At 41.8% G+C, this 15,471-nt stretch overlaps 1 protein-coding gene across 2 annotated transcripts in view; it reads left to right on the forward strand.

The window, feature by feature from the left end:
* oxsr1b (oxidative stress responsive kinase 1b) overlaps positions 1 to 15,471 on the forward strand; it is a 38,484-nt gene that overhangs the window by 3,432 nt on the left and 19,581 nt on the right. For both annotated transcript variants that reach the window (XR_008414185.1, XM_053860131.1), the window contains exons 2-3: positions 5,517 to 5,629; positions 10,833 to 10,941. Coding sequence is in view for 1 of the 2 variants with exons in the window: in XM_053860131.1 (XP_053716106.1) it covers positions 5,517 to 5,629; positions 10,833 to 10,941 (222 nt within the window). In the remaining variant the exon portion in view is untranslated. The remainder of the gene's footprint in view (positions 1 to 5,516; positions 5,630 to 10,832; positions 10,942 to 15,471) is intronic.

The following is a 15,471-nucleotide window of genomic DNA, read 5'->3' on the forward strand; positions in this document are numbered from 1 at the left end:
AAGTTATCAGTGCTGTTAAAATGCTCTCCTCCACTGAAACCATTTGGGGCCTATTTTCTTTTTTTTTAATCAGTCAGAGGTCATTAAGTTGAACTGTGGTTGGAGAGTGGATCTGCCGGCCTTGTTTAACCATCATAGGCATTGTTTTGGAATCATCCCCTTGGAAAGAAGACCTTTTATGTGGTTCACACCCACTCCATTGTGTATTGGATCATACTCGGCAGAGTGCAGAGGAAAAATACAGCTTGCACTCTCATTATGGATCAGTCTTGTGTTGGCAAACTGGTTTGGAAACTCTCTGCTCTCTGTTTCTGACCCCACACCACCATGTTCCTTCAGACTAACACCAACCGCTGCTCAAAAGACAATTTTGTACAGTCCATTTAAGTAATTCACTTTTAGGAAGCCTGCAGAAAGCTTTTCATCGAGCATCAAACAAGCCCATTTTGCTAGTGTGCACGCATACTAATCTCATATATTTAAAAAATGATTCATTTTTTTTCTTTCAAGCAATTTAACAGTAAACTACAACCAACAATAATTTGGCTGTTCAAGGTCTGACTGGTCAAGATTCAACTATTGAGCTGATTACAGCTTTAATTTCTTCTTCATTTATAGCAGAATCTTTGGAGAAAATTCTCTTTTTAATGTGTCAGTTGTTTCCTCTGTAACTTTTTGTCTTTTATCGGTTTATCGGTTTAGTTTCTCCCTAGAGCTTCGTTGAACGAACGAGCTTTTGAGTTAACTTGCGAGTAATGGAAAATTAATCACACGTTGTGTATGGAAATGTAACTTAAAGGAAGCTGTTATCAACAGAGGCGTTTACTAGAACAACCCAACATAACAGATACTGTCAAGAACGTTCTTGAGAATCACCTCAGAGGCACTGGAAAGGTTCAAACACAAGCTAAAAAGCACAACGTTGTGAGCATTATTAGCCACTCTTGCGTGGATTAAATCTCCCTTTCAGTTACATTGAGAACAGATACAAAATGTGGGATTAATTTGCCATTAATCCGGAGTTAACTCAGCTCTAGAGTAATTAATTGAGATTAAAACTTTACAGCCCTAATATTAACAGAAACACAGTTTTGAAATTGTTTACTTGTTTTGGCTTCCCTTAGTTCTGAGTGCTTAGTGATGGCTAAAACACACCCCAAAACTTCTTTGCCTTTTGACAGATGACAAATTAAGACATGGGCCGTGAGAAGAAAAGATTTTATACCCTTGAACAATACGAGTAGAAGTGAAATACAAGTCTGAAAGTGCCACAAAGAATTCAACTAGCCGAAGGGCCGTTCGCTGAGGTTGGCCCAGTGACTTGCTGCACTGTAATGCAGGTGCATGTCATTTATCATTGGAAAGCTCTCTGCTGCCAGCAACCGTTTTTTGTCATCACACCAACCATGCACGGGTTTGTACTGAGAAGCTTGCGTAACTCATGAACCATGAGGCGGGGCTACGGCCGGTAAACCTGCTCTGTTTGGGCGGTCCTCGTGCAGACGTGCTGGGGACTACTGTAGTGACACTTATATCCGAGCAAAGCCTCGGTGCTCTTCTTTCAGATGGTGTTGGAATTCCACGAGGGAAACCCCTTGAGGAGTTTCGCTCATCTACGAATGGACACATCAAATGGTGTTGGCAGCACACAGTTGTTAATACGAGGTGAAGAAAACTGTTTACAGGGTGCAAGTTATCGGCTACATCCTGAGGAGGCCCTCGACCCTAAAAAAAACTTCATCCAAATGTAACTGAGCAAAATATTTTGGGATTTTATGATTTGTAATTTGCGACTACTAATAAACTTTTGTTGACATGTTTTCTCAAGAAAAGCAAATGTGACAACCCAATGTGTAGTATCCTGTTTACTGAACCTTGTCAGGTGTCCAGAATGCAACTTCTTTTGATGGTTAAGTTGATGATACTACATTTTTTTTAAATGCCCCTCCCGCTTCTGAGCTGAGCTCATGATGGTTCTTTTTCCTGAAACTGAAAAGTATTACAAAAATCACTTTTTACAATGCTCCGGTTGTGCAATAGCTGTTAGTTTCTCCTCAGAAAACCTCTCATGTTATCAAATGGCCACATGTCTCTAGCTAGGCAACTAGCTGACGTCTTGGCCAAAACGATAATGCAGTCTTGTCAACATGATGCGTTTTCAGCAGCTGGGTCATCTTTATTTGATTTTACCTAATGTGGTAATCAAATATATTGATCTGATTATACACTGCATTTGGAAAAACAACCAGAGATGCATGTTTTTTGCTCATCTACAAGGTAGAATTTGAAGCGTGTGTATTGAAAGAGAAATATTCATAGCTGGAGCTTCTCATGGATGCAGTTGTACCAGACTGTTGAGCAGATTGAAATTGTGTGGCTTTGGTGAAGAGGATGTGACTGGCTTGTATGTTTTGTCACAGTCTCAACAGTGACAACATTGTCAGCGCAGAAGTGTTGGATTTTTTTTTCATTAGTCTGCATTTACTGCCTCATTAGGTTTGAAATTTCAGACTGCTGCCCCATGTGAGCATCTTAGAGTAATTATCTGATATACAGCTTAGACCCTCAAAGGCCTCATGAAGTATTGAATCATCATGTAACTGGATACGAATGGTCTGGTCACAAACGCTCGGCTAAGATGGGAAGTGGCAAATATCAAAGAGCATCAGGTCCACATTAACTCAAAGCCCTGACTCCGGCAGGCGGGGGCCTCTACCTCTCTGTGACCTCTTGACCTTGCTTCTGCAGGCCTCACAATCTCCCCCTTCTTCGGTCTTTGCTACGTAGAAAGCACACATGCTCTCCAGCTTGTCCAGCCCTGACGACAGCCTGTTTGTTTGTGTAGAGGAATTTACACTACACTGTGCGGAGCCACTGGCTCCCCGTCATGCTCAGTGTGCTCATCTTGCTGCCACTGGCCGTACTCCAGGGGTCTGTTAGCGCTTGGCTCTGGTGTATATTTAAAAAGCCTGATGTGGTTTAATGATTCAGCTTTATGGAATACAATAATAAGAGTGACTGGGAATTTGAAGTCCCCTCTCAGAATGAGATATGGTTGCACGTGGGAACACATTAGGAAGTGCTGAACCAATCATTTGGCCCCAACTCATCCTCTTTGGGTATTTGACCTGGAATACATAATTTTGCCAGCAGGAAGTTGAATAGTTTTAAGATCCATCTGTTGTTTGATGGGCTTCCTGACGGTTCATCTTACTAGTAAACGCTCTTTCACCCCTCCAATAAATCTAAAACGTTATCATCAGGACACATCGCTGCTGTAAATAATCCATGGCTTGTTCAGTGGAGTGAGTCCAACTGTTGGTCAACAGGATATTGCTATTTTATTAGATTATCTCAAGGTCAATATTTCTCAACCATTCACTCCATTCATTCTGTCTGGTCTCACAAAGTTTGGGACCATGAAGTTACATGCAGGCCCAGATTGAAGGAGCTTGAGATGTTCCCACACAATTGCTGTGAGTCTGCTCTCTGTTAATCCAAAGACAGTCGAATAAGGTCAAACAATGAAACCTAATAGTTGCAGTGGATCTCCTATTTAAATGGTGTTATTTAAGCGTTGTCATCAATCACTTCCTCTTTTTTGTACTTGAATAGCTCCGCTGTTAAATGGTTGACTGCTGCCCTTCTGCACTGCACTGCAGTTTGTCAACTTTTGGTGAATAAATAAAGAGCTAAAATAAATATGAAATACTTCGTCACTTAGAATCACTATAGTCTGCTCTGCGACCTCTGCAGTGGATAATTCCATTAACATGAATGCAGCAGAGTTGATCTGAATGAGATCATGTTTCGCTCTCCTATTTTTCTCTTCAACGAGAAATCTTGAATTAATAACCAGCCAGGTCATAATGGAAGGCTCTTAATTAAAGCTTGCCGCTCTCCTTATTTAAAATGAAGCTACTTACAAACTGGTACATTGCTAGCTCAATGAAAACTCTAACAAAGAGCACTTTGTCGGGACGTATTTAAGAAGAGGGCAGAGGAGGTTCGCTCAGTGGAAGGAGGACCACCTCTCTCCGCTCAGTCCTCAGCTCACTAAAGTCTTGTGCCAGAAGAGCTTGTCATCATTTTTGGATTTTCTTTTGTATTTACAGATCTATCTATGATGTCAGAGCCTTTTTGTTTAACCATATGCAGTATACATTTACTGTAACAATTACTGTCACTGTAACTGTATTCATTCCTCAGGACTTCGACATGCTTTTCTTTTGAGTTTATTATTAGTGTTTTATTCTCAGTTGCTGCACTATATTCTATACAGGAATGTTTTACCTGACTCAATAAAGCAACCTTGAAGGTAGTTTTATTTTCAGTAGCCACCTCATTGGTGTTCATGGCGCATGGTCGAATGAATGAAGACCTGAAAGCAAGAAATCAATATTTGACATTCATAAGCACTTAAAAAGGCACAAACTAATTGTGGAGATGACACAAATGAAATCTTTGTTGATCCTTTCAATTTATGGATTTTTCCATTAAAGCTGAAAACCTTCATGTTCATGTCCACCTCCATGATGCGTTATGTGTTATCCGTTTGCTTTGATGTTTCCATTCAGTTTTCATACATTTGATCATGTGAGATTTCATCTTTAAAAAGCCATCATTTTTCTGAAGGCATGGCGGCCCTCATTTAAGCCGTGGCCATGCGCCACGCTCGTTCATGTGGAGCAGAAACCCTCTGGTTATTTTACAATGGTATATAGTTAATGGACATAAATATATTTAGCAGATATCAGATACCAGGGAGGGCTCACACTCATCACAACCTTTGACCGGTGGTCAACTAAAGGACACTGTTTTCTTGCTTGCAACTCTATGATCATATTTCATTTATTTCATGTATGTTCTGATATGTATAATATATCAGAATACGTAATATATTTTTGAATAAGAGTATATTAAGACCTTTTTCAATGCAAACTCTTGAGCAGTGGATCCTGGAGAAGCATTTCAAAACTTTATTTAAAGGTAACCATTCATCATGAAGTATCTCTAAGTGTGTGCTTCATAGGCTGGGGAGGAAAACCACCAAGTCACTCAACTATAATGATCCTTACTTGATAGATCTGTGATTGTGTATGTTGTTGATCACCATAGCTGAGTACCAACTTGTAAGCTCCGGTCCCGATTGTGTGTGGTTTCCATCAAAGTCTGCCTCATCAAAGCCAAAGGGCCGGCCAAGCCTCTTCCATCAGACTGGGCTTAGTCAAGCTGATTCATCATTGAAGATGAGAATATGCTGCGCAGGCAGAACTCAGTTTAACCTCCCTGAACTTTTGGGATGTCAGAGTAATGGATAAGTTTATCATCTAGCGGGAGTTAGATTTGTGAATCACAGCAGGGATCAGGCCTGGGTCACATACACACCAATGCACCCAGAAAGATAACGTGAGCGTGTGCCAGAAGAGGGTTTGCAAAAAAAAAAAAAAAAGATGAAATGCTTGACTATGGAGTTAACTCACGCCATGTTCTGTTGTTTCCCTGCTTTTTTTTAGGGAGTGGGGCCACAGCAGTGGTCCAAGCTGCGTACTGTATACCACGCAAGGAGAAGGTGGCTATAAAACGCATCAACTTAGAGAAGTGCCAGACCAGCATGGACGAACTCTTGGTAAGACCATTTTGTGAATTCATTTCCCCCCATTATAATGTGTTTGTTTATTCTGCTATCAACAGCAGCAGGATGTGATTCAGTCTTTGTGTCTGTGCGCTAGTTTCTACCCCTGCTTTTCATTAGTGAACCTACAGAGTCTTCCTCGAACCATCCCTGTGTTTTAAACGCTGACTTAACTGTTGTGCAGCGATGCCAGGAAGCGTTTTAGACCACCATGGGGCATCTTCCTAAAACTCTACAGGAGGTCCTACCCTCAACTCTATGCTTCACTGAATCTTTCAGCATCTGCACGTCCCAGCACAGCACTTATCATAAGTTGTGGGGAGAAAATAAGCCTCCCTGTTTGTCTGTCTACACATGAATTGGTCATTCTAAATTCCGCAAGTAGTTAATTTGTCATGTCCCTCCCTGCTTCTTGTGTTGAAGCGTGACAGTTTTTGCTCTTTCATGTGATGCTAATGAATTACCTCCTTTACTTTTATGTGAATGACACAAGTGCTTTTTATGCGTGTTGCCGCTAAATTGGAAATGGAACATACAGCATTTGTTTTCACCCTTGTTTGACTGACCCATGGAAAGAAAACAAAGGTGTAATGTTATATCTATTCAGATAGATTACGAGAAGAGATTGCACGCAGTTACCCATATGTTGTTGCAATCCAGGGAAGCAGGGTCTGCCCCCTCTCCAATTCCCTACAGGATGAATCAGGCAAATGTTGCTCCAGGATTCTCAGAGCAGCCGGTCACATGGAATCGACCAAGGTCAGATTTCCTTTCTGTGGTTCCCCCACTATCCTGCAGCCTGCTGGGTGCCCGCTTATACATGGAGGAAGCATTAAATTCAACCCAGATTTCCTTTTTCAAAGGGGATGACTTGAAAACAGAATACCAAGCATTTAAAAGATGTCCTCAGGTCTTTACACTTTCCTGTGAACTGCTTGAATGTCAGGAAGGCAATAATGCTGCAGTTATTCTTGGCATTGCAGCCTAATGGACAAGAGTGTTTGGGTTTCTCTCTCGGATCGGATGAAGGAGAGGTTTATTTACTGCCCTCCATGTGTTTGACAAGTTAATGTCTGCCTCTACTTTTAATTACCCAAGGAAATATTTGAACTTGAGATGGAATTGGAAAAAAAATCGAGTAGGCTGTCAAGGTAAATAAGGTAGTGCTTAAAAAAAAGGTGACAGGAAGCCAGAGTTAGTTGCTCCTCAGTTGTGGATAGAGACCTTGGAAGCTTCATCAGATTGCACGTTTCACTTTGTATATTACTCCAGTTGGGTCTTATTAATAAGTAACGTATTAACATTTCCTGCTGTTCAAGGTCAATGTTTGAAATACGCCAGTGTTTGTCTGGCTCTTAGGTGATCAGAATTGTGAATGGACAGGTCAGCATTCGGCCAAGGGACTGCAATATGTTGACTTATTGGCGGGAACACAGAAAGTAATGCCGCAGAAAGGAGTAATGCTGACATTTGCTGCGTTGACATCGCCCTCTGCAATCGGAATAAATGCCTGTGATCGGTATCAAAATGCTGCATATCATCATGTCCTTTGGTTTGGCTCGTTCCAAATTAAATCTTATTGGGATCAAGAGGGGTTGAGTGTTGTGTCAGTGCGCATGTTTACACCTCGTGACATGACCAGGAATTAAATTCTCAATAAATCGGAGTCCTCTAGCACTGTTGGTCTCTCAAGCTGAATGCGCAGCTGCAGAGCTGGCTACCTCAGCAAGCTCCACAAACCAGGCGGGTATTAGTTTCAGTTTAATGTCAAAGAAATCTATTAACAAAATACAAATACATTACAGTTTCAAGGAAGTAGTGTGGTGAAAAAGTCTCTTCTTCTGTCTTCTGTCTAGCTCCACATTACAGAATTGTCAATATTGGAGACTCAGAGTAGTATGGTCCAGATTCAATGTTCTCTTCATGAGCTCTCACACCTGAGTCTGTAATATATTTTCATGCCATCTAAACAGTGAAGATTCAATCTCCGATCAGAATACATGAATTCAGATTGTGGAAAAAGTGGCAGCTACTGTTTGGATTCCTCTAGCAGCTGTGTTAAAATGAGTCCACTTAAAAATGGATCTAAGCACTATTAAATCATGAGAAATCATGATGAACCGTTCTCAGTCACTGAGTTGTAAATGATCTGCACTTCTCATTTCCTCTGCACATTTGCCTGAAGCTCACGCTGCTGTGTGATTGTGTGTTAAGCTCCACTGATGCGACATTGCTCCTATAGTAGTGTCTCTGTGTGTGTGCCATCAGTGTGGCACCAGTTTGTGACCCAGCACTGCATTTGGTTGGTAACAAAAGACCATCTATGTATTTCCCTTCTGCCGTCCACATCCCCTTATGCTAAAGAGAAAGACTCGCATGCAGCGAACCGAGGTCTGGTGTACTTCGTCTGGGTTAACTTTAATCTACTCAGAGATTCTTGTCATGAATCCTGCATCATGTCATTCTGCAAAGATGAATCATCTGCACTTATGCCGGACGCAAATTATATTTAACAGAAACAGACATCCTGAACAGTTCCCTTCCCTTCCTTTAAAGCATTAGGAACTTAATTTCAATGCAGGAAAGGATGTCATAGCAGAATGTGGGCCACGTGTAGCATAAAAAATATTAAAGTTGTCGAAGGTTTGAAAAAATATGACTGTTGTTTTTAAATGCAACACGACTAAAAACTGTAGACTGTTCATACCTTCACATGTGTTGTGTCAACATGCAAGTATCGTCACTTGACATATTCAGTAGCTCTTTCCTCTCACTTGACACTTGACATAACCAAGAGGTACAGTAACTGCTTTAACCTACTTGCCGAAATTCCACAGTGTTCTCCTAGAGGCACCTGCGAAAGATGTTTCCAGAGATGAGAATGATATCAGGTGTCATAGCATTCATATCAGGGGTTACACTGGCGGACTCTGGTGCTTGAGTCATGAGAACATTTCCGATATCGCTGCTGCAGCAGAGGTTTGCAGTGACCTAATCCCCACAACAAAGACCCTCTCTAATTCTCACAATGTCTGCTGGAAAAAAAGACGGGGAGACCTGCCAACTACTAGAGCACGATATCCTAGTTGTTATCCCATTGTTTCTCTTCTCTGGGGTTACCCTGGCCTGCAGAGCTGTGCTGACCTGCCTCATCCACCATCCTTTGTGCAGGCTCAAGTGAAGCCAGTTTGTGGCTTCAGCCTCATCATTGTTCTTCCTCAGCCTCTAGTGTTCAGAACTACTGTCTGGTCTGACAGACTGGATGTGGATTATGATTTCTAAGGCTGAATTAAGAGTCATCTTTGTGCTTGACTCGCTTGTTGGAAATCTAGACTGGACTCAGAATATTTTTCATGTTTCACCCAGGACTCTCTCTCAAGATCCCAATTCAAGATCCTGTCATGAAATCTTAATAGAATGGGGCCCCCTTACATTGGGATTTTGACCTCCAACACTGACATTTCACGCTCATTTGGAGAGTTTTCCTGTTGTTTTTGTCGATATGTAGTGAAGTGTGACTTGAAATATCAGCACTCCCTCACCGACCCTCGAGACTGTGAAAGCTGCACGATGCATTCTCCTGATTCCCCCCATCATCAAACCCCGACACATTGCCCACAACCTCTAAGTTAGGAAAAAAAAGTCATCCTTGTATCATTGCGATCTGGATTGTTGCTTCATTTACTTTTGGTCCTTTTTCTTTGGAATGAAATCTCCGCTCGAAGAAGCCATTTACCGAAAGCCACGATAGTGATGACCAGGCACTAGCGCTGTTGCTGATGCACATAGTGTCAGGGAAGCATTTCAGTTGATGGACCATCAGGCTTTGATTCCTTCGCTGGTTGACACGAGAGCAGCAGCATGCATAGATTGATTGTCACGACTTGAGCAGATGTTTTCGACTTGAGCCTTGTGGTCGCTCAGTTGATCGGCCTGTGGTTTCCTTTTCCATGTTCAACAATTTGTCCCTTGTGTTTGGGAAATTTGTAGCTTGTGAAATATTAAAACTCTGAGTAAGTCTGCTGCTTGCCTACATCACTTCAGGGCTAAGAGTATAAAACAACTACATGGACAAATGGTGTGATTTATAAATATGTACAGTTTGGGGTGGGGGCTTTTGAGTGAAACTTCCTTTAACCGTGCAGTGTAGAGATATACAGTGCAGAATAATAAACACTACAGTGAATCAGCACTTCCACTGCCGAATCCCTCCTGAAGGAGTTTTACTTAGAGCTCTATCTTCAAACGCTGCGGTGTTGAGATGGTTGATCAGACTAAAAAGGACACACAGTGATACAAATGCTTCGCGCTATCTGTTACTCTAGAAAATATGCATTATAAATAACCCCATTTTATTTCTGAGGATCAGTCAGAAAATCCTTAAGTATGCCTCTGCCGGGGGACTGGAGTCACAAACATGTTTTGTTATGGCTTCAACAGTAATTATTATGCGTGTTTAGTGGAAGAGTATATGCAAAGTGTTTTTTCTCCTGCTCCAAAAAAATGTGCCCAATGCGTCTGTGTAGACAGTGTAGGTGCATACGTTAACTTAAGGCAGCAGCACATGCAGTTGAACGAGAAGCAACGTTAGATCCAAACCAAGCCAGCAATAAATCATGAACCTTCTCATCCAAGTATGACAGTCCCTGCTTTGTGACCAGTTTCTCTCACACTCTGCTTGTTGCATCATTGTTCCCCAATTTTTGCGTCCTCATGACAAAAGTGTCTAAAGTTACGATGCTAACTCAGGAATAATGTTTTGACCAGTGGTCAAGCTGTAATTCTCTAAATTTCATCAGATCAAATCTGTCAGACCTTCTTCTCCAAATGGATGACTGCGGCTGCGATGAAAAATGAGCGGTTAAAAAGTTTGACCTCTGTGTACGTTTGTCTCCCTCCTACTCTCTTGCAGTTATTTCAGGATGATAATACAAAGCGATAGAGTTTTTCTCAGTGACAGCCAGCAACTACCAATACTCCCTAACAGTGTTAGTCGACATCATCTCCGGCATTTATAGACGGCATCTCTCCTCTGAAATGACATGTACTATATAGCACATCTACATCTGAACTCTCTGAAGACTGATCAGGTGAAACTCTGTTTACAAAATATGCCAGTAAAAATGAACGATTGCACTCAGCGCTTGACTGTTATGTGTATCACACTGATTTGTTCTGTCCAATTTTCCTCCTGCAGAAAGAGATCCAGGCAATGAGCCAGTGCCATCATCCCAACATTGTGTCTTACTACACCTCCTTTGTGGTGAAGGATGAGTTGTGGCTCGTCATGAAGCTGCTGAGTGGTGGTGAGTGAATATACTGTGTTTCCTTCGACCTTAGCTGCTCAAATGACTGTCCACACTCCTGCCCATCTCCCTGTAAAGATACAAGGCAAATGACGTTTGACGTGCACATCTTTTTGTGCCAGCAGAGAGCAGAATATTTGGTGAAACAGGTGTCAGCTAGTGCGGGTCCGAAGAGAAAAGGAAGGGTTGTTTCCTGCTAGTGTGATGTTAACTGTGATTGTAGGGAATGTGACAGCACTGATCCTCATTGTGTCTCATGTGAGCTGCAGTTCTTTCTGGGCTTTAACTCGATATAGTACTGCAGCTAATGACAGAGCGGAGGTAATAACAGCCTGGAGGCCGGCATCATGGCATCGTTGTGGCACCGCTACAATTAACCAGTGACAGAAAAAGCGCATGGAGAGGAGCACACCTGGAAGAAATGGGTCTTAAGTCATAAGAATTTGTAATGAAATATACTTAAAGTCTCAAGCCTCTCCTCTCTGGGCTCCTGTGATCCTTTCCTGGGATTTCTACTGGCACTTGTCAACTTAGTTTGCTGTGGATTTCTGACTAGCTTAAATCTAGCTTGAGGCCATTTGAGCAAACTTTCCACGCTGGAATATGTTCTCCATGTGCTTGCATGCACTCCGCTTTCCTCCTGTAGTCCAAAAATACACAGTTTATCGCTTCACTCATCTGTGATGCTATTTAAGTGGTACAAGGAAAATGAATCATTGTACTACCAAAAAGTAAAAAATACTAATATTGTTTGCACACAATTCCAACAGGTGTTTACACTGTATCCCCCCCACCCCCACCACATCCATCTTCCATCCTTTATCAGAGATCAAGTTGTGTCAAGTTGTTGTCGTCCATTACCCCGGGTGTTCCCTTGTTGACTGAGTGACGTAGCATCCTCAATGTATCATAGGTCTGCTCTGGGGTTTCCTCTTGGTCGGACATGCCCAGAACACCTAACCTGGCAGGTGTCCTTGAGGCATTCAAAAAAAGATGCCCAAAGCCTCCTCACTGTGGAGCAATCTCATTTTGATTGCTTGTCTCTTCTTGTCTTCTTCTTTGGTTCACTGCCAAAGTTTGTGACAAGAGGTGAGAGTCGGAATGTAGGAAAAAACAATAAATCAAGGGCCTGCACGCTGCATGTCAATCTCATGCTCCATCTTTCCCTCACTTGTGAACAAGACCCCAAGATACACCACCTGGTTTCAATCTTGGCTTCTTCGCATTCGGCTGCGGATCTGTCTCGGTCTGAGGTTGCAAAATGCACATCATGGCAAAAAGCAGTGATCAACCCATAAGTTATCAAACCAAAAACCCTCACTACCAGACTGTAGTGAGAAATTCTGTCCTTATAAATTGTGAACAGAACTGTTGACTAAGCAGCCTGGTGGACTCCAACCCTCCCTGAAAAGGAATCTGACTTAAACCGCACTGTTCTGTCTAAATCCAAGAGAGTGTGATACCCCTACTGTTCGAACACACTCTCTTGTATTGTATATTTATATTTTTGATTCAGAATCTACACATATATCAAACATTTTCAGAGTGTCAAACATTTTACATTTAATGCAGAGAAAAGTCAGTTTTCAATACTTCTAAAGAACTTGATTTAGTTATGTAAGTTGACTTATTTTTCATTCAAAGAAATTTAAAACCCATGGCTGTTTCCTTGTCAACACAGTAAAATTCAATTAAGGACAAAATTGTGTTCTCCACTGAAATGCGTCATTGTGTGGCGTACAAGGTTTGATCCAATTCACTGGTCGTGGCAGCTGTTCTCAACTCTATAGTTCATGTGACTATCTGGATGGCTCCATATCACAAATCACTACACCAACCTCCGAAAAATCAGGAGCCTCCATTTATCCTCTCACATACATTAGTTCGGACTTAAAAAGATTAAACTTTCACCATTGGGTGAATTTACGTGAAGAATATGACAAACCCCTGTGACATTCCCCATATTACTGGGACATATTGTGTTTAAAGTCAAACTTTGCTATTGATATTAATGCTGCTCAGCATGAAAACTAAAGGGAGGCCCGAGACGGAATGGCAGTCTGTCACTGGGCTCTTAAAGACCGATAAAATCCTCTGTTTATGAGCTGTGGGAGGAAGCCTGAGCACTTGAAAGAAACCCACGCAAGCACAGGGAGAACCAAGAGGACTTGGATTCAAAGTTGCCATGTGCTGCATTCGACCTCTAGACTGTGAGGCTGCAGCACGAGCCACTGCTCCTAGACGTTTTGTGGTAGTGAAAAACCGACCTTTTATCATCGCTGAGTTTTCAGTTTTTGTTGATAGAAAATCTTTGAATTCATATTGGACTTTGTGAAGTCTGATGATAATTAAGAACTTTTAAATATTCTCCTCAAACAGTATCACTTGAATAGTGGTACGTCAAACAACATGTCCCCAACCTATTTCCTCCCACAGTCCTGCTGTCAGACAACCACTGTAAACAAATGCCACACTCACACACTCACAGTGGAAAGCACCCATGTGGCATGCCTGGTTCTCCAGGATAAACTTATGCACCACTTGGCAGGCCCTTTCCAGCTGAACCTGGGACACCGATTTGCCAAGAGACTCTGGAGCACTTTCCACTTCGCATGCCCTCTTCTTTTCCCAGTTAGTCAATAACCCCTCGTGTTTAATGTTATCATTTTATTGTGCAGAATAATTGAATGATTGCCCTGGACACAGATAGCGAATGAGGTCAGGTTTATGGACCATCTCTCCGCGGGGCAGAGTATACCAACCTCGAGCAAAGCCGACAGCCGTCTGCTGTTAGGGATTGATGGAGTGGAACAAACAGTCCGCCCACTGATTCTGTATCCTGCCTTATGTCTTCTGCTGTTGAAAGAATGACAACACTTCAGCAGCTTTTCATTCCTCTTTAGTATCAGTGTTGATCAGTGGCCAGCCTTGTTGAGTAACATGTTTATTCATCGCTCAGTCATCGGTGAAACGGTCTGGAGCACACAAAATAGTCATTTTATTTCAGAAGTTAAAAAACAATCTAAAAAGAAGTGGCAGAAAGAGTGAAGAAGATATGGCTGATCTTATCTGAAAATATTTCTGACTTTCACAACACAAAAGGAAGTCTATAAAACTGAACAAAGCGAGTCATTTTCTGTCACTGTGTGACTTCAGAATGCCCCTCAGGAGCAGTGACTTGTGAAAAAGCTGATCCTGGCAAAAAGGCATTCCACTCATGGAATTTCAAGCACTCATTAATAAGACAGTTGAATGTTTAACACATTCCTACCGTAAATACCACAAATATAATTGAAGTTTAAACGTGTAGTGCATCCAGGTTATGATCCCCTGTCTGGAAATTCCAGTTCTAATATGCGACGAGTGAACAACTGCTCTGTTCAAGCGCCTCAGTGTGTGACAGACACGGTTCACATCAGAGAGACCGGATCCACTGATGCGATGTGAGTCATGCTAAAGCAAGCAGAGGAATGTGCTCCCAGGAGATTAATGCGCACAACTAAAATCAATTGACGGCCAGCTTGAGTAGAACGAAGCCATAAGAAGGATGGCACTCACTGCTCGATTTTAGAGCACTGTACCACATTTTAAGAAAAATGGTCAAGTAGAAGAATTGTATTTTATTTTATTTTGCACTGTCCTCCCTCAAAAAAGAAGCAAGGTGAGAGATATGACCTTCTAACTACGTTCTAGTCTCCTAGTCTGAGTATAGGAACCCTGCCAAAATAAGGGGGTGAAATGACGCCACCGGTTTTCCACAACTCCTCAGGAAACTTGTTCCAAACATTCTCGTAGCTGTTCTGTACTGTGTCAGAATGCTGTTCTGATGACATTAATTGGATCTGGTACTGCTGTTCAATGCTGAAGTCACCGCGTCCTGCTGTGCCTGCAGGAAAATGCATCGCTGCACGCAACCACACAAGCTGTCACAAGCAAATTGTGAGGTTATTTTTGTTGAAGTGAACAGATTCTCTGATTGTTCAGTGTATTCCCAGCGGAGAGAGTTGGAGCCATTTCCAACCAAACTTGCTAAGTTACAAGTGCCTGCAGTAGGTAAATGAGTCAGTACTGACTGAAGTTGGTCTCTTAAGGAATGGGCTGCAATATTTGTCTTAAACAAGAATGTGCAAAACCATCTACTGTATGTTGAGTAATGTCTCCAGCAGTTTTCTAATTATTAAGATGTAATTGTGGTGGGAGACAAACTAGGGGTGAGAATTCAACTTTTCCCTCAGAAAACATGGATACAAAGTGAGAGAAAGTATTAGATATAAATAAAAGATGAAGGGATTGTCACGCGAGAAACTAAAAAAAGCACAGCCAGTTCAAAATGTGGAAAGAGTGGCTGCGGAAAAACCTGCTCTGTTCCCTTAATCACTTTAAAAAGAAATGAACACTATGCATTCTTCTTTTTAAATTATTGTTCTATATCCTCTTTGTATCCTATTTTATAAAAGCTGTAAACATAAAAAGCAGGAAATTGATAATGGTCCAAAAAGAGAGACTAGTTTAGCCAAGTTCTGTGTCAAC

Source organism: Synchiropus splendidus, chromosome 3, assembly GCF_027744825.2.
Source record: "Synchiropus splendidus isolate RoL2022-P1 chromosome 3, RoL_Sspl_1.0, whole genome shotgun sequence".
Lineage (NCBI taxonomy): Eukaryota > Metazoa > Chordata > Actinopteri > Syngnathiformes > Callionymidae > Synchiropus > Synchiropus splendidus.